Genomic DNA, 22,994 nt, shown 5'->3' on the forward strand with positions numbered 1-22,994 from the left:
ATTAAACTGGGCTAATGGATCGCGTCGACCTCAAATGCTGTCCTTACGTAGGTTATAGGTTATGATATATTCATGAGTTAGTGTATTTTCTACATCTGTTCATAGAAACTTACTTTGCTACTAGTATTATCTCAAAGCACAGCACCTATGCTACTAACCTGACACACTAAGCCATATACATCAGGACCCATCACCCTTCATTGAACCGCGACGGGGGCAGACATCGTCTACCAGATACCTTTGGCCCAGTGCTGACGTCACACTTCAAAGAAGCCAGGTGACAAGCCTCACTGGATCAGTCTACTGAGGAAGACCACAGTGACTGGTAAAAAGCTCTAAGTGAGAGAACCTTTTGTGTTGGACCAAAAGTTTTAACTTTAAACACTAACCTGACACACTGTCTATATTGTCCTTTAGAAATAAAACAACATATATGGAAATGAAAAAAAGATGTGCCAGGAAATGGAGATCGAATGCAGACCATCACCAACTTTCTCGTTGAAATCGACAAGATACCGTCTCTGTAGCAGGGGACACTAGAAATAACAATATGTCTGACTACATATATATACGGAAAGTCAATTGGGAGTTTCAGTTTTCCATTATTACGTAGTCCAACAGATAACACTAAGAGATATCGGCATACCTGCGTATGGCTTATGAAATCCTATGAAACCTCAGGGAAAATCTGTACTTCTAGGAAAACAGTTAATTGCAAAGTCGGCACTATGATATGTTTATGGTTGTCGTTTCATGCATGTTAGCCACCACTGTAGTATCCTCGGGTGTCCTCAGAACTGCACCAATAATGGCTGGTAAGGCAGATACGATACCCTTCAGAATACAGAAATTCCTCTGTGAGCCAGGATTATGAGATGGGAAGCAGCTGATATGCGGCCGGCTCTTCCATCTTTCTCTAGATTAATGGACCGAGCAGCCGTCTAAAATAGCAAACCTAATGAGGCTTCGAGTTTGCAAGTCGGGTCGATTCTTCGTGCACGGACGACAAATCCTGTAGCCTGGTATCCGGGGCCACAAGAGCTCTGTCCCGCCCGCCTCACATAGGTTTCCCGGTGTGTATTTCACGAGAGATTGATCAGCCCTCCACGAACAAGATTGGGGAAAACCAAATCCCCAAGCACACTGTCTCTTATTAGCGTAACACTCCTACCGGGACGGCCTGTTGCACTGGGCGGGGGAAGCTATTAGAGCCCCCGAAGACACAGCCTGCCTGAACACCCCAACACCCCCAATCACGTAAGATACCAGGCTACAATTCCTGCGAATTGATCCGAATGCACGAGAGGACGTCTAGAATCGGTGATCGTCACGAGTTCCATATCAATGGGCGTTCCTGGGACTGCTTTGTTCTTTTGTGACATTTAGATAACTGTTGAACTTCCTGTCTTATTGATTACTGTTCAGACCCCGGGTTAAGCCGATGCGAAGGAGTTGCGGTGTTGTCCTTCCCTATGGAGGCGCCGTTTTAAAACACTATTTCGTGTGTAACACCTGTGCTTTAAGCATGCACTGGTGTGTGTCCACGCTTATGCGCTATTTTGACTCTTGACATTTGAAGCGCCGGCCACAGAATTAAGATCTAGCCTAGCTATAAGGAGAGTCACTCTACCAGTAACTTTTACTCATCGCATCGGATTATTACGTAAAACGTCAAGAGTCAATCTGTATCAGTATAGGCGGTATAACCGGTATAACCGCCCTTAGGCGTAACACACCAGCTACGCAAGCACGCGGCGCGGCGGCAGCTAGCTATATCACACCAAACGACTTGTTACACTCAATCTTTGCACATTTCAATGTAGGAGCTATTTAAGGCTTTCTAGTAATGATTCCCCAACTTTGCTTGGTGGCAACGAGTTCCACTCTACGATAGTTCTTGGGAAACACGAGTTTTTTAACACCTCAATTCTTGGTTGATAACTCTGATATTTGAAGCCATGACTGTTTCTTATTCTCTTCTGCTACATGCGAGGAAAGACCCTGGGCAACTTATAGGTATCTACGAGCCATTTGTACAAGATCATCATCAACAATTATCATCTTCATCATTAGCTAATTCTCTAGATGAGATCTACAAGCTTTAGAATGGCAATGTGTTAAGATGTATTACAACAATTTACAATAGTTATAAGAAGTGTCTACCCCTACTTCTAGACAATCATCATCATCATCATATTCTTCATTATCATCTAACTAGTTGGGTGAGGTCTACAGTAAGTTATGCCAAAACTCACGTCCTCACTGTCTGTACAGTAACCCAAAGCTCCCAAGAACCTTGTTTTGTAGTGAACATGAAGTAAATAAAAAAAAGGCAATATAATGTCGTACAGCAATTTACCACAAATACTGTACATTGCTGATTTATACATTGTTGATTCTAAAACCCAGATAAAGCGTTGAAACACGTTGATTGATGTAAACTGCAGAAACAGTTGGAGTGTCATCGATCAAGTTGTGTTTTCAGGATTTGTGTAGACAATCAGGCATGAAATACAGGGATCGGTACCAAACTACTGGTAATGAGTGAAACGTTCTAGCAGGATTATCATTGACATTGATGCAACAGTGATAACTAGAGAGCAATCGCAGCCGGAATGGTTAAAAGAAGAAGAGCTACGGTTCAATTTCATTCTAAATGGCAGACAATGATGATATCAGATCCACAGCAACATAGAGTTCTATCTAGGGTCACATCCTCAAGTACACCTTTCGCGTATAAAATGACATTTTCTGAACATCACAAAATCCGATAACTCTGGCAAAGTCGCAGTAATCACGTGCAGGGAAGCGCGACAGCTGAAAGGTTAGGACTCAGAGATGAGATAGTTTGAGATGAATGCATGATTGATGCGGAAAACGTGCATCGTTTGAAGCGATGCCAAGTTCCAGACAGTGATCGACATGAATTTTGATGTTTTGGAGCGTGTTTCTCTTTCCTGTACATTGCAGAGAGGTTAACGTTAGGACCTTTTGCAGACGACAGAACACAAAAACATCCGTAACGATTGAGCGATGCCAAGTTTCAAACAATGATCGACATGAATTTTGATGTTTTCGAGCATGTTTCTCTTTTCTTGTACATTGCAGACAGGTTAACGTTAAGACATTTTGCAGACGACAGAACAAGAAAACATCCGTGACGATTGAAGCGATGCCAAGTTCCAAACAATGATCGACATGAATTTTGATGTTTTCAAGCATGTTTCTCTTTTCTTGTACATTGCAGAGACAGGTTAGACTTTTTGTATAAGACAGAAGTGTCTGAAAAACATCCGTCACGATTGAAGCGATGCCAAGTTCCAAACAATAATCGACATGAATTTTGATGTTTTCAAGCATGTTTCTCTTTTCTTGCACATTGCAGAAACAGGTTAGACTTTTTGTATCGGACAGAAGTGTCTGAAAAACATCCGTGACGATTGAAGCGATGCCAAGTTCCAACGAATAATCGACATGGATTTTGATGTTTTCAAGCATGTTTCTCTTTTCCTATACATTGCAGAGACAGGTTAATTTAACGTTAAGACTTTTTGCAGACGACAGAACACAAAAACATCTGTGACGATTGAAGCGATGCCAAGTTCCAAAGAATGATCGACATAAAGTTTGATGTTTTCGAGCATGTTCCCTTTTTCTGTACATTGCAGAGACAGGTTAGACTTTTTGTATAGGACAGAAGTGTCTGAAAAACATCTGTGTCGATTGAAGCGATGCCAAGTTTCAAACAATGATCGACATGAAGTTTGATGTTTTCGAGCATGTTTCTCTTTTCTTGTACATTGTAGACAGGTTAACGTTAAGACTTTTTGCAGACGACAGAACACAAAAACATCCGTAACGATTGAGCGATGCCAAGTTCCAAAGAATAATCGACATGGATTTTGATGTTTTAGAGCATGTTCTTCTTCTGTACATTGTAGACAGGTTAACGTTAAGACATTTTGCAGACGACAGAACACAAAAACATTCGTAACGATTGAAGCTATGCCAAGTTCCAACGAATGATCGACATGAATTTTGATGTTTTGGACCATATTCTCCTTTTCTTGCACATTGCAGAGACAGGTTAGACTTTTTGTATAGGACAGAAGTGTCTGAAAAACATCCGTGATGTGCTAAGACACGGCAGCTCACGTGAAGATGAAAGCGTTTGCAGGATATGTTATCGACAGAGTTAAAACTTTGCTGACATAATGAAAGCTCGGCAATTACTTCAGTCTTAACTACCGGAGCTTTCCCCGGCAATCCTGCCAACAGTCTGCGGCACAGGATCGATTCTGAAGCTCTCCTGCGGCTTTGAGGATGAAACTCAGACCCAATTATGCCTGCTCCTAATTGTCCAATTACTGCACTTTTGTCACCCAAATGCATCAATCAGCGGCCCGACTTTGTTGTAAATGTGTGTAAAATTGACAGGCACTTTAAGCATCATGGATAGGGCGGAGGGAGGTAAAAGGCGGCGGCGAATTACTGATATTTTGTTCGGTAAGACGAAGAAGACTTTGGAGAACACGGCGGTAAAATAGTGCAGGAAATTGGGTTCAAGTCGATCGAACTCAGACGCAGCTTTGCTCGCCCAGCTTTGGACGTAATTTAATGGCATTTGGACAACTGATTGCTCAGTGTCAAGGAAGAAAATGGCAAAACCGATCGATGCGACCGCAGACTGGATCTACGGAAATCCAGTCTGTGAGGGTAAGACCGACGAAGCGGCGAATACATACAGAACAAAATGGGCTGCAGTAATACGACAGAAGCTTCTTCAATATAGTAACTGCATGTAAAAAATCAGATATCTTTAATAAGCTCCTTTCATGTCCTACTCAGATATCAGTGTACGAAATTCAGTGTGGAAAATTCATATCTGAATCACTACAAAAGCGATACCATATTGCAAATAACTGACATATCTCCTAGATACAATAGATTAGCTTTAGTATCATTATGGACTAGCGAGAATTATATCTTAGTATTAGTTCGTATATAGCCCTTGTTATTTCTTCTTTGCCATACATTGTACCAGTTACAGTTGATGAGCAATAAAGTTGATTTTTGATTTTGTAATATCGCGATGCTGTTCGATGATTTCTTCACCAAGGACAGGCTCTCGTTCTTTATTCAAACAGACCCTAGCTGAAGCGTCTTTGGCACACTTGATGAATTATTTTGTAAGCCGGGTGAACCGTATAACCTTGTAGATCCTCCCCTCAGGCAAGGTAATAACTGTTGGTCACGCTTTCCTAGGGAGAAGTGAACGGTGACATTAGAGTCCAGCCAGTGGAGAGATCTCACCCAACGGCTATTCTCAGAAGCCGCAGTACTGGCGAAAGATGTACAGTGGGATTTATGCAGCACTTTTCTGTTGTTGATTTTTATGATTGGTTGGTTGGTTGGTTGGTTGGTTGGTTGGTTGGTTGGTTGGTTGGTTGGTTGGTTGGTTGGTTGGTTGGTTGGTTGGTTGGTTAGTTAGTTGGTTGGTCAGTTGGTTAGTTAATTGGTTGGTTGGTTATTTGGTTGGTTATTTGGTTGGTTGGTTGGTTGGTTATTTGGTTATTTGGTTGGTTAGTTTATTACTTGGTTGGTTAGTTGGTTGCTTGGTTGGTCGGTCGGTCGGTTGTCGAATGACCCTTCTTCTTAATGATATCAAGTTTTTGTTAGAACCATTCTTTATTCATGAAAATTCCAATCGGCATGCAAGCCGCTTTTCATTGAGGTGTTGTAGAAACATGATGTATAGAAGTTTACAAAAACATACAAAAATGTGAACACAAATGTAAAGGAGCGGATGAAATATAACTGCTACAAAATGCAATAAAATTCATTTTTAGAGTTACAATATACGCTTCCCTGTGCAATACATCTGTATACTATCGATGATTTCTCCTGAAGGCATAACAGCTAAGTTACAAAGTGAAGAGCACTTAATACCTGTTGTGTTACCGTAAAAACTCCCACTCCTCATAAAACCTACGAGACATAAGTCACCACATATCACCACTAGCTATGAAGACAGACAGAAGAAAAGGCTACCTTTTGCTTTGTAAATCTCACTCCAGAATATTATGTAGATAAAGCATTAAAGAATTTGTTTAGAAACTTATAGTCTATTCAGCGGCGCCAACGACGTTCAGTGAATTAGTGTCCACATTACGTTTTCAAATGTTTTTACATACAACATTATATCATTTGTATTCGTGACATCTGTATGGTTAATTATCATGAAAAGCAAGATATCATCAACAACTGGTGTAAGGTGTGCAACGTGACTAAGGCATAGTCTTTTCACACTTTGATAACTTTTGTCAAATACAGAATGTGACAAAGTCATAGTCTCCACCAGACATAAATCGTAGAAATCGGCCTAAAAATGGCATTAATTGGCGAGAGAAGGTAGCCGGCTATCGACGATCAAATGGGCCTCAAAGAGGATAGCGACATCTCATCACAGACTTCCTGCAGGCCAATTTGATCGTTGATGGCCGGCTACCTTCTCTCGCCAATTAATACCCTTTTTAGGCCGATTTCTACGATACATTCAGCCTGCAAAAGAAGTCTGGTGGAGACTAACAAAGTCATCACACTGCTGTGAACACGTTATTGTCATGCCCCTCGCGTACATCGCCGTTCGCGATCTGTTCTTTAGAGGACTTAGAAGCCCTCTCCTCCTCCAGACTGCGCGGATCGTACAGCGGGAACTTGGTGCCGTTGGCCAGCCCGGGGACGCCATTGCTGCGGCTCAAGTCGTACTGGAGGCTCCTGGGATCGTACAGGGGGTAGGGGCTGTCGGTCTTGTACGTCACTTCCTCTTCCGGTTGCGGAGCTGATTTTGAGGGACCCCACGAAGCGGTGGGGCGACATGATGCTCGAATCCTCTGCAGAAAAAAATATCAAAAGTGTTACAGAGACATACCGAGCAACCGATCGATGACTTTTTTTTCTATTCCAACATTTATCCCAATACACGGCAACTTATTTTTATGCCGCCACCAACGCCGACAAACGCACGAACAACGGACATACTCAGTTTTGCTTGAGTTAAGTGGGGAAATTCGTGTAAAGTACCTTTCCCAAGGACACAAGATCGTTGACAAAGTAGGATTCGAACCCGGGACCTCTTCGTACCTGAATGCGCTACAAATTACGCCACACGACCACACTTTTGAACATCTATAAATCAACAAACAGAATAAAGCCGCACTGACCTAGCCTCCATAGCATGCCAAAATCTGGGGGTTTTGGGGGGTCTTCATGGTCTTTGGGAGCTTTTATGTGCTATTTTCTGATTGCAGATAGACAACATAGCCGGCCTGGTTGAATTAACCCCGTTTTTTTTAGAACTGGGCTAATCAGAAAACAGCCGAAGGTCGCCAAACCCTCAGTTCTATAAGCCTGCTATATACGGAGGCTAGCACTGAGCCGAATTTTGTATCTCTACAGTAACTGTACCTCGAAGAAGCTCCCCTCCTGATTGTACAAGGCGAGGATTGCGAACAGCGGAATAGCGATGATGGAAGAGAAGGCCATGAGCAGACCTAAGGTCACGCCCCATCCTGGATACGTGACGCCATTATACTCCACAGGCGTGTAGGTCACCAGGCTGAAGATAAAGATAAACTGAAAAACAAGATACGAAAATAGATAAGTAAAACAACAGTGGATGGTATTGATCCTGCGTGTGTTTAGGAGATACAAAACTGTCAGATCGAACAACAAAACATTCTAGCAAAAATCTTTGTCTAAATTGACTGAATATAAAGATAAACTGAAAAATAAGATGAGAAAATAGATAAGTAAAACAACATTGAATGGTATTGATCCTGGGTGTTGTTAGGAGATACGTTTACTGTAAAAAAAACTGTCAGATCGAACAACAAAACATTACGATCGATGGGGTATCGACAACATGCACGCGTACCATCGACATTACAAGTAATGAAAGTAACCCAACCTATGTAATTACCATTGATAATAATAATAAAATAGATAACAAAAACAACGGAGGGCATCTTTGTGGATTGTATTGATGCTGAGTGTTTAGGAGATACATTTACTGTAAAAAAAACTGTCAGATCGAACAACAAAACATTACGATAGGGTATATCGACAACATGCACGCGTACCAACTGCATTACTTTAAAGTAATAAAAGTAACCCAACGTATGTAATTACCATTGCAAGTTATTCTAGTAGAAATCTTTGTCTAAATTGACTGAAGATAAAGATAAACTCAAAAACAAGATGAGAAAATAGATAACAAAAACAACGGAGGGCATCTTTGTGGATGGTATTAATGCTGGGTATGTGGGGGATACATTTACTGCGAATAACAACAAAACTGGTGCTACGATAATGTTCAGGGCATCGACAACATGCACGTGTACCCAGGACATTACAAGTAATGAATCCAATGTAGTCACCAAGTTATATTTTAGCAATCGCAACTTTGTCTAAATTTCTCGCTCCAGGCTTTACAATGTAGGCGGTCGATGAACCCTACTTTGATATGTAAATTTTACGCGTACCAACATTACTTTAAAGTAACGAAAGTAAGCCAACGTAATTACCAAGTTACTCTAGCAAAAAACTTTGCCTAAATTTCATTCGCTCCAGGCTGTACCTTGTAGGCGGTTGATGAACCCTACTTTGATATGTAAATCTCAGTCCCTTGTTAGGCCACACCGCCTTAATTTCATGGATGACATCCACGCGCGCATTGATTTTCGCCTGTTCTCAAAAAAAAAAAAAAGATCACGTCCACCGAGGATATGGCCTGGCTCTAGGCCTGGGTAGTCCATTGTAGTTAGCGACAATACGGAGCCGGGCACCCAGGCTACCGAAGCTCCACGGCTCAAGAACTCAGAACAGTGCCGATTCATAAATTCCACAAAAAACAGCATGTGCTGGCTTGTCGTATACGTCGTACTGCCGCTAATTCAAACTACCAGCTTTGTATTCCTGTGGTTTAGTACCACTTTTATTTTTGGCCGGATTTTTTTTATTCGCCCGCGCGCACTAGTTTGGGGGTCTTCAGAGGATGTCATCCATAAAAGTAAGTCGGTGTGGCCTTAAGGTCTCCAAGGTTGAACTCACCAACATGAGCGCCGGTGACACGAACATCCAACAGATCTTGAAGTACAGGCTGGGTTCATGACCAATCATGTCTTTGATGTTAGAACTGAAGCGCTTGATTCCTGGAAGGAAACAAAACGTCAGCGTTGGCAAAAAGCCGGCGGATCAGAGGTCACGGCCTGCAGCTGACCGGCAATGTGCTTTTCCAGGAACTATTTCAGTTCAGTTCAACATGACCATATGTTTGCCTAATGCAGGGAGTGAAAGCAACACATATTTTTGGAACTTTTCCTGTACGCCGATATACTAATGACGATTTAATAGCATCAGACAGGACATAGTGATGTCGTGTTTGCATAGTTAGACCTTCCTGCTGGCGAAGTACCAAAAATAAACTAAGGCACTTAAGATCAAAGGCAGTGCCTGGATCCCTTAAGGTATGAACTCTGTGAGAAGTGTTCCGTCATGTAGATCCAGTATCTTATAACATCTGGTAACGTCTTTGAACTGCCGATGGGAAGGGCATACAAGAATAATGGCTTGATGATTACTTTTTTAGCACCAGAGAGCTTCCAAGAAGGTATATGAACGTCATTACATCAAATACAGACGTCAACGTCTGTATGTGTGTGTGTGTGTGTGTGTGTGTGTGTGTGTGTGTGTGTGTGTGTGTGTGTGTGTGTGGTTTAGCACGATAACTCAACAAACTTTTGGATGGATTGTCATGAAACATGGTAGGTGGATAGGTCTTGTTAATACCTAGACATGACTAGATGTTGGGCCCCCTGGTGGCTTTCCTAGGTACTGCAGCAGAACTTCCGGTTTTGATATCTCATGAGTGTATATAACGTTATGTTCTATGAGTGTATTATCTATATAGGAACATTACCATAGATCCAGGATATCCCAATGGCCATGAAGAAAGCAGTCACAATGAGACAGAACCCTGCAGCGTACCAGTCCATCAGAGTCACCCAGTAGACGCCAGCCTGCAACCAGAACACTTCCAGGTTATATCATTTATTTATTCATTTATTTATTTATTGAAAAATGCAACAAGACATTACACTGACTCTCAAGGCAGAAAAGCTGATATTAGAGAGTCAACATATAAGGCTTTATAATGATAAGGACAAAACACAAAGGGCACATAAATACAGTGTGAAAATACAAGAACAATCACAAAGACTTAACCTATATCATTCTAAGTAATTAAGTACATATATATATATACATAGTAGAAATAACGCATTTTGAGGTCAGAGGTCCAGAAAAAAATTGGACTACCCCATAAGAGAAAATTGGTACTAAATAACAAGGCTAGGAGGAACAGCTGGAAGTGCCTAGAAACGGTTTGTTAAAGTGATGTTGGTAAAATAATAATGTTTGCCAATGTGGGTCATAGGACGGCCTCATAATTGACCAACTGTTGTGCGAGTAGTGTGAATGGGACTAAATGCAGAACGAACACGGTGTAATCATAAGGTCCACGAGTTTATGGAGGGACCGTCAGTGATTTTTTTCATCACTCTCGTGTAAAATCAATGACCCAATCTATCATTTTCTGTATCGCTTAACCTCAGAGGTGCATCAGGCATGTAGCTGAATGATGATAACGTGCTCAGCGTGCTCTCATTCAGGGAGGAAGTAGTTTAGTGGAAACAAATGGTGTTATGATATCGGAGTCAACCGATGAAGCACTATTTCATCATTAGCACGAGTGCATTGTGATCACGGTTTAAGTCATATGAATTGCAGTAATCAGCAGCGTTACAGATTAAGGGCATGGCTCTCTATCTTCTCACGGAAATAGACTGGATTCGTCATTCTTTACTGGAATTCTACAAGGGTAAGGCCGTTCAGAGAGTATTGAGAATCCAACAACGATCTTTCAGTGTTCAGAAATGTCGATGATCATTCATTGATCTTCCAATAATTTTCAAGGTCTGCAAATAGTCATTAAATTATTTTAATCCTTTAAAGACTGCTTAAAAGTAATCTTGCTATTATTTCAAAGGGTCAAAGATCTCTCAATGATTTCAATGGCGTTTTAATTATCTCGTTGTCATATTTCAATAATCTCGAAGGTCTCTCTATGATCTTTTAATAATATCAACGACCTTTTTAAGTACCTCCAAGGTTTTTCAATAGTTTCTCAATGCTCTAAAATACCTAGGATTTTAAGTCGCTCATAGATTGACCAACAGTCTCCGTTCTAAAGTTTAAGTGGTAGAACTCCCCAATTCCTACATTTACTAACCTGTGTGCATTTCAAGTATCTTTAAGTTTCTCCAATGGTTTCTAAATTCTCTCAAATACCTATCATTTTTGGTCGCTCATAGAGTGCCCAACTGTCTCTGTGCTATGGTTTGATTTTTAGAACTCCCCCAATCGCTACCGTGTCGTAGCCTGCGTGCATTTTAAGTATCTTCAAGGTTCTGCAATGGTTTCTAAATTCTCTCAAAGACCTATCATTTTGGTCGCTCATAGAGTGCCCAAACAGTTCTTTGTTCTCTGTTCTATACTTTAAGTAGTAGAACCCCCCAATGCATTCCTACATGTACTGACCTGTAAGTATATTCAAGGTTTATCAAAAATGGTAATCATCTCAAAGACCTATCATTTTAGGTCGGTCATAGAGTGCCCAACAGTCTCCGTTCTAAAGTGTTAGAACTCCCCTCAATTCCTACATGTACTGACCTGTGTGCATTTCAAGTATCTTTAAGTTTCTCAAATGGTTTCTAAATATTCTCTCAAAGACCTATCATTTTGGTCGCTCAAACAGTTCTATGTTCTCTGTTCTATACTTCAAGTGGTGTCGTTCGTCCGTCAGGTTGACGAGGACCGCTTTGTCATCCCTCTGTAGTAGGGTGTGTCCTCAGGTAGAACTCCCCCAATTCCTACATGTACTGACCTGTGTGCATTGAGTGAGACCGAGGAAAAACATGACGATACAGAACGCCAGCAGCAGCCAGGTCTTCCGGCGGGCTAACACCGTCGGGAACTCATCCACCAGAGCCGTGATGATAGTCTCCAGGGTCACGAACTGATTGGAACATGCATCAACCACAGCGTTAGTGACTGTCAATACTCGGTGTTGCCAGAGCAATCATACTAGATTAATGATTATGTAGAAGATACATCATCGAATTATTTAGCCTCATTGTCTCCTAGTCGTAATACATTACAGTGTTAGGTGAGTCACTGTATCTAGTGTAGCGGAGCTGTAATTGCTTTGTGTGGGTGTAATGATTGACATCGTTTCAGAATCGTTGAAGAGAATGAGGGGAAGAAATCTTTTACGCTGACATTCTAACTGGCAACTCAACAGTAGACACTCGCCAATGCCTCCTATCGTTTTATCATCGCACTACAGTACAGCCTTCCTCACATATGTGATCAAAAGTACATTTACTTATTTCTATTGTAATAGTTTCTTTTATAGTTTTGTTAATTGCGAAACCCGCAACGACTCGTGACAGGTTTAGCAATCAGTAGAAATCGGATTGTAGTGGCGTATATAATGTAGTCATATTTTCATTAAGTAATTAGTGTGTAGTTTTCATTTTGTAATGTTATAAATATTGTACGTATTAAGTAATGACAGTGGAATTTTACATTTGTTATCATGTTGTTAATTATTTTAATGTGCAGGTTTTACTGTAATGTACAGTAAGGAACTGTTTTTTTACTAATGGATGTATACATAAACATAAACATAAACATAAACATAAACATAAACATAAACATAAACATAAACATAAACATAAACATAAACATAAACATAAACATAAACATAAACATAAACATAAACATAAACATAAACATAAAAACGTGCCGTACCATACTATCCAGTCCCAGGGTGAAGAGCATGAAGAACAGGCAGATGGCCCAGAACGGTGAGGCGGGCAGCAGCGTCAGGGCTTCCGGGTAGGCAATAAACACCAGTCCGGGACCTACAGACGGTACATAACGGACAGCCATGGTTGTTGCTACAATGATCAATCATTCGATTGCGTAGATGTCTTTTTCCAGACCATTATAGCCTGGAAGCCAAACCCACAGCACATGCACTGAGCCCAAAGTCATCCAGTGTGCACACAGGGTAACTTTGAGCCTAGTGTGCTATGGGTCTGGCTTTCATGCTAGACCATTAGAAAACAGATGTGCTATCTTGTTGCAACAATTTTTGATTTAGTTACCATAGCTCATGAAAGCCATTTGACTATCTAATCTCCAAGCAGATCCTAGGGTGGCAAAAAGACAGTAACAAATTGGCCAGGCAGTATCCATTGGCCAGAGAGAGTCCTATATTGGGTTGGTGGGGGTAGCGACAAAAACACGGGCCATATATAAAAAGGTAATGATCTTCCCCCATCCCATCAACCTCTGCTTGGAGAGTATTGACTATCGACATCTGACCTGTGGCCACCACGTCTTTGACCTCCACGCCCAGCTCGTGCGCCATGAAGCCGAGAAACGAGAACACGGCGAACCCCGCAAACACGCTGGTGCCGCAGTTGATCAGGGGGATGGCGATGGCGTCCCTGCAACGAACGAACGAAACGTTAAACCATGACTTCAGCCATCAAAACCGGCTCAGGGGGGCAAAAACATTCACAGTTTGTCAGTTTCACGGCGGCCGACATCTTTTACAAGATGCCTTTGACCCAGTGTTGACGTCACACTTCAAAGAAGCCACGTGACAAGCCTCACTGGGTCAGTCTACTGAGGAAGATCAGAGTGACTGGTCGAAAGCTCTAGGTGAGAGAATTTCTTTCTGTTCGATCTTAACTTTTAACTTCAAAAAGATTTTCAGTTTGTTGTGATTGGTTGGCCTACCTCTGACAGTTGTTGTCGAACTTGTTGTAGCTGGACATTGTCAAGACGCCGCCGAAGGCAATGCCGATGGAGTAAAAGATCTGCGACGCCGCATCGTACCAGACCTGGAGGAACAATTCTCGATGAATGAAGATACTCTTTATACACAGCTAAGTCTTTTATTCGGCCGACGTTTAGGTGACCGTCTGTCACCTTCCTGAGGACAAATTTGACTGGTTCACATTGCACTGCAGCACTGCAGTAGATGCGTTCCCAAACGCAAAACATTTTGTTTTGTAAAAAGAGTGACTTACCCACCTGATGAAACTATTCGCGGAAGGGAAAATTGTCGTTGTCAATAAACCAAATTATACCAAGATTTCTCCGCAATTTTGCAGATGACGAAATTTGGAAGTTTGGGTACCTGAGATTGCCGTAACTTGTTCAAGTCTGGCGTTATGTAGAAGAGGACTCCGTCCCTCGCCCCTGGTAGAGTCGCACCTCGTATCAGTAGGATAACCAGGATGATGTAGGGAAATGTAGCTGTGATGTAAACAACCTGGAACAAGAAATCGAAGATATTTTACCTCTATGAAATATTATGATTTTTTAAATGAATTTTTTTGTTTTATCATTGTGACTTTCTCGTTGATTTTGTCTGCGTATTTCGCCATGGCTTCCATAAGGCAACGGACATATACGAAAGAGGACAGGAAATACAACTATTGTTTCGCCTTGGTGTGTATAGTAGAGGGGATTCATTCCTCAAGCTAACCTGCATCTCGCTCACACAGTGGTCCCTCTGTAAGACATCTGGAGCCACGTAGTTCCCGTTTAGAACTTTTATTCAGCCTGTCACACGACAGGTTTCGCCTGTGTGGCTTCTTCAAGTGTACAGAGGCTAAATCACACAAGTTCACAAAGTTCTGACAGGCTGAATAACAGTTCTAAACGGGAACTATGCGGCTCCAGATATCTTACTGAGGGACGACTGCGTGTGCGAGATGTCGGTTAGCTTGAGGAATGAATCCAATCTACTATGAGGGGATTATTTCGCCTTGTTGTAATCTGACTACAGTACCTTTCCCGTGGACTTGACTCCTTTGAAGAGACAGAGGAAGACTAAGATCCAGGCCAGCAGGAGACACAGAGTCAGCTCCCAGTTCATCTTCCCTGTCTCAGAGATGCTGCTTGAGATCTGCTGAACGCGCACGCTGTAATACATCAATTAAAACTACTGTTATTCAGAAGGAAAATGTTAGCCTCTACCAGACTTCGGGAGGCGGCAGGAAAGAGTAGAAATTGGTCAAATAGAGAGATAACAGGCCGATGGAGTTGGTCTGCTAGAGAGTACATTCTGATGCGGCGAAATGTACTTTCTAGTGGATCAACGCCCTCGGCATGTTATTTATCTATTTGACCGATTTCTACTCTTTTCAGCCGCCTCCCGAAGCCTGGTAGAGGCTAGGGAAATGTTATATCGAACAGGATTGATTTAGAGGCATTGCTCACATATCAATTGTCAAAGAAAGGATGCCTTCCTCATAAGAACGGAAAATGTTACTACGAATAGATTTGATTTAGAAGCTTTATTCACCTATTTATCCAGTGATTTGTCAAAGCCAGCTGCCGCCGCGCCGCGTGCCTGCGAAGCCGGTGTGTTACGCCGAAGGGTATTATGCCGGCTTTACAGATACAGATACAGAAAGAAGCCCCCAAACCTTGACATGTATGAGAAGACGACAAATGCAATCTTCTTCGCCATGTGTCAAGCATTATTGTATCACGTACGTACATTAGTAGCCGTTTCCATTTTACAGCATTGTACTTACTGCCAGTACTCCTCGCTGGGGCCGATCCGTGTGAAGTTTGTGCCGTTCGCCGTCCTGTTGGCGACTCCCCAGCTCTCCACACACCTGTCCGAGTTCCACCAGTGTCCGCAGTGGTGCCAGGGCAGCACGCTGGTGAAGGAGGCGAACAGGTAGTACAGGGCCCAGGCGATGATCATGTTGTAGTAGATGCAGGTCCACGCTGATATGATGCACATCGCCCAACCGATACCTTAAAGAGAGATAGAATCGCTTTCCATGTTTCAGCAGGCTGTACTTTCAATATCAACGCTACAGCCAGGTGCTGACGCCATGTTGGTGTCCCGTCTAATGGATCGCAGCTCAAGGATTTTGTGTGCTTTAAATGTTCTTGTGGTATTCTCTTGATTGAGATGTGCATTAAAACGTGTTTAGTCGACAGGGTCAGAATATCCTTAAGTGTCCAACAACGCTTGAGCTAGTGAAATGAAAATCAGAACACCGTGTACATTTGACGGTATGCCCAGTTTTCATGTGCGGCGTCGATACGCGTACGGTCAACACTACATGAACCTCACTCTACGCACTGAAAGAAGGCACCTAATGCAGGGATGATCAAGACAATACAATTATACCTTCCACTTTCCAGCAAAGTTGCTGTGCAGTTCTATCGATACAACATTTTCTCAGTACAAAGTAGGGCAGTCAATTCTATGGGATACTAAACTCTATTACTAATGTAAATATCCCCTACAGGTGGCTTCAAGTAGACGTTATGTTGTACATGCATATTTTTCCGTTTAGTAAAGAAAATACCAAAGTATAACATGCATGCATGAAATCCTCTATAGATTAAGTTTGTAAAAAGTTTTCATTTACATAGAATAATGTAATAGTTTTGTAGATTGTTAAGCCACCTTATATGTTGCCGTGATGTTTCAAGTTGTCATGTCTTGAACCCTTCTCTGTGTTGGATCAAACGTTTTACCTCTAAACATAGATACCTTTCAGTATGGGAATGCAGTTCCACACAGGCAGACTTCCCAGGCCGGCGTACTGCCCCAGGGTCAGCTCGATAAAGAACATCGGGATCCCGGCAAACACCAGCATGATCACGTAGGGAATCAGGAAGGCTCCTGCCAAATACAAAGACTAGTATTGTAGTAGCTGATCTCCAAGAAGATGTTGGGCCAGTTGGGGTAGAAAAGGTGACTATCGGAGAAACAAGCTTGCAGATTAAATCAAAAACTATTTTTACAAAGAGCTAACAAAGAGCTGACAACGAATAACAAAGAGCTGACAACGAATTAGAAAAAAAAAATGTTACAGTGGGTTTGATAAATAAAAATAATTCATGGGACGTTTGCTTAATTTGTATAAGTTTGCAATAAGAGCCCTAGAACCATGATGTCCCACCTGGACCATAGTACGGCTAATCTTAAAATGATCAGGGGACATTAAAGTATATTTCTATGGTACTGGCAAAAGTATGTACAGGATGGGCTACGGCACGAGTTTTTTTTCAGGTTTCTCCTCCTGGACTATGAGGCATTTTGACACTCACCACCGCCGTTCCTATAGCAGAGGTACGGAAACCGCCATACGTTTCCCAGTCCGACGCAGTAGCCAATCATAGACAAGAGAAACTCGACCTTGGCATCCCATTGGTCTCTGACAGGAGCGTCATCGTCGCCTGGTTTTTCCTCAGCTTTAATCTCCTGAATAGTGAAAAAAACAGTTTTTGGTAATTATCAATGATGATATGAAAAAGTTTATTGCAAATCCATGCCCGAAGGCTAATTGCAAGTTACAACATAAAATAACATTGAAGCAGAGTATAAGATAACTTCAAAATCTACATATTGAAAGGTAGTTGTCTAAAACTATAGCTATGTCTAAAAGTATGTCTGAAGGGTTTGACTTCTCTTTTGTTAACCATATAAAACAGGACAAGGTAGGGTACTTGGGATCCTGGTCACATAATCAAGCCTCGGGATAAACAGACGAAGGCTTGTTCTTCGCCGCATAAATGTACTGCCAAGGACGTATAATGTCCTTGGTACTTCTAAAGGAGTGGCGCCCGCAGTTATTATAAGCAATAGAAAAACCATGAGAAAAACCACTTCTAAAGGCAGATAGCCATTTTTCGCTGCCAACCTTTACATGCATGCACTTCTTCCCATCCACAACACACCACTCCAAAGTGTTGATCTACTCATTCATGTTAAGTTAACTTCTCTTTCTCTTCTTTTTTGGTTCCAGTTGAAAAGGGTGGGGTAATGTGAAGCAATCATCCTCAACTAAGATATTTAGAGTAGAGTAGCGGCCTCCTTTTTCAGCCAAGCAAACTGGGTCACCCCTACTCTTCTAGATAAGTCTGTTGATTTTACGCTTCAGGCACTAACGTCTGAAGCTCCGTGTATACATTGGACCGCCAGCTTCACGTTATCATCTGAAAGCCACACTATAAAAATCAAAAAGCCTTTTAATATCTTCTTTGAGGCAAAGTACGCGAGAAAAGAGCACAGAGGACCACATAGAAGTCATGTATATTTCAGTATTTCACTTTTTGTGTGAATACTTGTCTAAAACAATCTTCTTGCGCGAGTTTGATTTGGGTCATCCATGCTTGAATAGAATACCTCTCAGCAGGTGTTTGCTGTTCTCAGGCCGTACTTACAATGGAGAGAAGGACGCGCTGGTACAAATTGTTGCTGTTTAGTAGCTGTTGTCGTACATTGCACCATGTAAGAATGTCGAGCAATAAAGAAGTTAAGTCATCTATCATGTAACTGTCAAACGTGGGCGTCCTTTTCATTCCGATCGTGCCCTGTGAACGTGGTTTAGTTTGCAGACACATGTTCCCATGCTTTGCCTTGCCCTGCGGTCACACAGTAGCCCCTGAATGACCCCTCATCTATATGCGAGAACATGAACTAAAAGTCTTATGTAAGTCCTGTACAAATTGTGCAATCTAGACAATGTAAGTGCAGAGCAGGTGTTTTTCACTTGTGCCTGAGTCTCTTCTATACATACAAGAAATGACCAAATACAAAACGAGGTCCGAATCCAGGTGTTAAATCTTCCTAAGGCTAACTGTACATGTGGTCTACAATTATAGCCGGCATTCTATTCATGGCCTCATTCTTTCTTTAGAACAAACTGGTTATAAGATATATAGGTTCATTTCGACTTCGATCCACCTACAAGTAGTGACGGTTTGCAAAAGTCACGATTTATCGAGATTTGAACGTCCGTGTGTCATAGAAAAGGCACCGTAAAAAAATTTCAATCTGTTGTAGTTTGAAAGTGCATAGAAATAGTTTGCTCTTCGTTGTTTTCTTTACACTGTGTCGGCTTCTCGCTTCAAGCTGTAGTAACTACAGTCAAATCCGTGTCGTCAGCTTGAACGGAGCATTTTTGTGATCTAGATTTCTCTCTTCCTTAACCATGCGTCACACTTTTGACGGTCTTTGGTCTAACTTGTTCATCGACAGAAGGTCGCCGAATTTCAAAGTCGTCAGAGAATCAAGTGTACTTTTTGAAGGGGCCTCTGTGGCATGCAAACGTCGGCTGACCCTAGAAACAGTGACCGAGAAGACACCGGCCATATTACAGCAGACAGACTGTCCTTGCTGTTTTGACGCCTCCTTTATGGCTTATTTCTTTACTTATTTCTTTATTCCTTTCAGCCATGCACCTGTCCCATATGCAGACAAACAGCAAGAAGAAGAATACACAGCAACACAAGCGATGTACAGTACCTACATGTACAACCAAGGAGGTACCTTCAACCACCTTGCTACAACCTAACTTAAAAACAGCTAGCTTTCAAAAACATTGTCTACGTAGTACCTCCAGAAAGTGCTCTGATTATACCATATACATGCTGTATTGTCTCACTTATTAGCACACTACTGTCTGACCAACTACAATTGTGAAGTATCATACCTCAGGCTCCTTGTTAAATGATCCCTTTATGGGGCCTGCTCTCGCGTCGTCACCCACGAAACCCGGGTTCTCAGCCATGTTGTGTGCAGTGAGTGAGTAACAAAACAACGACGCTACTTACTTATAATGCATCGCCTCTCGTCATTGATTTGCATAACCGGTTCGGCAACTTAGCTTTTGCACACAACACTCTTTCAGCCCTTTTGAGGGCACGTTAATGATAGTAATATACAGGTGAGCCGTGCTTTCATTCGTAGCGATGGGAAATGACAGCGCTGAGACGGAATTCGACCGGTTTCGACTTTATTCAATGAATGAAGACCTTTATTGTACATTTGTGTTCTACAGAACTAAGTACAGGTCGCATGGGTACAGAACATGAACATAAACATATACATTACATACAAATGAACATATAAGAGCGTAAATAAATGTCTAATTTCTATTCTTTTCGGCCTCATCTCGCTTAGTAGTGATTGTATGGATATATGCGGCTGTGAGATTACTTAGAGTAGGTTTATCAAAAGTTAAAAGGAATACAAATTTCTCTTTACTAGTCAAATATCTGAAGTGGGGAAATATACTATTCAATCTTTCTCAATAATGACAGAGATCGGACCACTCCATTACTGTGCCTCTGTAGTGCAGGGCGCTCTGCTGGAGTTTAAGATATTGACCAATCAGCATGAAACATCTCATTTTGCCCTGGTGTAGGCTGGATTGCCCTGATCTGAAGGTCTAGTTCACTATGCACTGAGTACTATGCACTATTTTAGGTTGCCATGACCTCAGTTGACCTCAGGTGAGCTGTGATTTGAAAATAAAGCCAATTTGGACAGAAACAACTCGCACCATTTGATTATGAGGTATGCCATGTAGCAGGGATATACAGTAGAATAGTAGACACAGAAATGTACCGTCTTAAAGGATCTGGGAAGGGCATATTGACTCATTTGTGTCTTATCATATAGATCTTACTCTCATAGTTTATCTGTGTAAAGTTTGATGTTTTGGATCATTGCTTGTATCCGATAGGTTATCATTAATAAGTTCGTTTGATTCTGCTTCTATGTTGGGGTCATTGACTATCAGAACGTCATGGAATAAACCTGTTCAAGTATATTAAGGACTGGTCAACCTCTCACTCAGGACAAGTTTCTGAAAGGGCAATTGCCTTTTAGCAGTAAACGGTGACAAATAATTCATTTCCGTTGCACCGTATAAATTGAATCGTTTAAGGGATTGTACAACTTGTACATTGATTTTAAAAAATCTAGGATCGTCTTCTCTTATATGGTGGTTAACGCGGTTTAGTTTTGCATAAAATTGCGAGAGAAGTTGGCAGACGTTACATGTGGTGCAGTAAAGTTCATAAGAGAGGGCCTGCATGCCCTTTTTCGCAAAGCCTTTTTAGTCTTCGTAATCCGTAGGCAGCCTCCCAAAATCAACGTAATTCGTAATCAGTATATTAGCTGTAACATGTAATTGTTCAGCTCTGAGAATCTAACGTAATTCGTAATCGGCGGCGAAATTTTTTCGTAATCACTACACACACACACACACCATGCAGGCCCTCATAAGACGTACATGTGCGCCTGTGGGGAGGGGGGCACATAATGACCACGTGGTGATGTGCATGTAACCACTGTAAAGGAAAACCCTTATGGTTAGGCTAATCTAACAGCATATTATAAATGTTCCGTCAACCCCGCTACAGACACGATAACCGCGTTTCACCCTACCGTTAGCCTCCGTAGCAGGCTTATAGCTTATAGAACTGGGGGTTTGATGGTTTTCGGCTGTTTTCTGATTAGCCTAGTTCTAAACAAACGGGGGTAATTCAACCAGGCAGGCTATGTGTTGTCTACATGCAATCAGAAAATAGCACATAAAAGCTCCAAAAGACCCCCAAAACCCCCCAGTTTTTGGCATGCTATGGAGGCTACCCTACCGTGTGTTTGGTAGCGTTGTCTCCTCCCTTTGCCAGCAGAGACCTGGGATCTTCCTTCGACTCCAACTCATAAGAGGCCATATTCACACAGATCAATCGTACAAATGGACGGTTTAACTTGCCAAGCAACTTTTAACAATACGAACTAACGAAGCTTCAATTATCACATTGCGATTTCATGTGTCACACCCCGCCAGCGGTTTGAGGGAATGTTATCTCTAGTGGCAATCTTTGCCAAAATCTTCCTCGTCTATCCAAAATAAGGAAGAATTCTTTTAGTCTGAGATGGTGGCTTTTGACATCAACGTTGCTAATTGTGTGCATTTTATTTGGTTAATCATTCCATTAATATCTCTAATTTAATACGCTCTGACAGCGACACGCGCACACGATTGACAGAATCTTAACAATGGTAGCCAAATTTTTTTCTTTATCGCCATAGGGGCTCAATGTGATGTCAACCTTACGGCTTTAATATCTGAGACACTACATAGCTTGAATGCTATATTCAACGTTATTATGAGAAGAAAAAGAATAAGCTATGGACATCGTGGTCTAAGTTAACAATTTTCATTAAAGTCCTTAAAGTCCTTGATATGAGCGAGGAGCTTATCTGACAAATCTTGGCCGATCCCGTCTAGTGAAAAGGGCTGTCACTCTATACATGGCCTGGAGGTGATAAGTTATCATATGTATAAAGTATTAAGGGCAAGACTTTCAGACATGTACATTCAAACTTTCTTCCATAGCTTGTCTGTTAATACCGGTAAACTGAGATTCTATAGAAAATGTAAAACTGAATACTGTCTAGAACAATACCTAGAACACTGTGACTTCGAGCAGCGCTCCGCTATTAGTAAAATTAGAATCAGTGCCCACCCCCTGGAAATCGAAAAAGGGCGATATATGAGACTGCCTGTGTCGGAGAGAATTTGTAAATATTGCTCCTCAAATGCAGTGGAAGACGAAATTCATTTCATCTCTAACTGTCCATTTTATGACGACATCAGAAAACAATTATTTAGCACCGTGTCCAAAATACTCCCTTACTTCCCCACTGTTCCCTACCACAAAAAAAACATTTTTACTACTAAAATCAAAGAACCCACATATTATAGAAGAAGTGGGTAAATTTGTCTTCCACTGCCTAAAAAGAAGAAGTCAAACCCAGTAAATCTAGTACCATGCATGTTGTAGAATATAGTATAATGCTAGACGTAGATATAGTCTCACATACCACTGTATTTTCTTTCTTATGCTGTTTGTAACTGCAATTAGCCCTCGGGCAAGTATTTGCAATAAACTTTCATTATTGTTATTTTCGGGAACTGAATCTTTATCATCGAACGAAGACTTTAGATACAACCATGGAG

General features: G+C 41.6%; 1 protein-coding gene across 1 annotated transcript; it reads right to left on the bottom strand.

The window, feature by feature from the left end:
• Positions 1–6,519: 6,519 nt before the first annotated feature.
• LOC109470732 (sodium-dependent proline transporter-like) lies at positions 6,520–19,774 on the bottom strand. The gene is made up of 14 exons (XM_019769796.1): positions 19,671–19,774; positions 17,284–17,437; positions 16,724–16,855; positions 15,744–15,972; positions 14,993–15,125; positions 14,336–14,470; positions 13,933–14,036; positions 13,513–13,637; positions 12,934–13,046; positions 12,005–12,136; positions 9,980–10,079; positions 9,112–9,212; positions 7,468–7,635; positions 6,520–6,893 (listed from the first exon to the last, which is right to left on the bottom strand). The coding sequence occupies exons 1-14, from the start codon at positions 19,746–19,748 to the stop codon at positions 6,597–6,599; spliced, it is 2,001 nt and encodes a 666-aa protein (XP_019625355.1). The 5' UTR covers positions 19,749–19,774; the 3' UTR covers positions 6,520–6,596.
• Positions 19,775–22,994: the final 3,220 nt, after the last annotated feature.

This window comes from Branchiostoma belcheri, unplaced genomic scaffold, assembly GCF_001625305.1.
Source record: "Branchiostoma belcheri isolate BF01 breed outbred unplaced genomic scaffold, Haploidv18h27 scaffold23, whole genome shotgun sequence".
Taxonomy (NCBI): domain Eukaryota; kingdom Metazoa; phylum Chordata; class Leptocardii; order Amphioxiformes; family Branchiostomatidae; genus Branchiostoma; species Branchiostoma belcheri.

What these genes read in the sequence shown, in the direction of transcription:
- LOC109470732 (XM_019769796.1), bottom strand. Translation starts at nt 19,748, where the DNA reads ATGGCTGAGAACCCGGGTTTCGTGGGTGACGACGCGAGAGCAGGCCCC. An exon ending in CTGCATTCCCATACTGAAAG is followed by an intron (nt 15,973 to 16,723) that starts GTATCTATGTTT and finishes TCTCTCTTTAAG; the next exon opens with GTATCGGTTGGGCGATGTGC. An exon ending in CCCAGCGAGGAGTACTGGCA is followed by an intron (nt 15,126 to 15,743) that starts GTAAGTACAATG and finishes GATGTATTACAG; the next exon opens with CGTGCGCGTTCAGCAGATCT.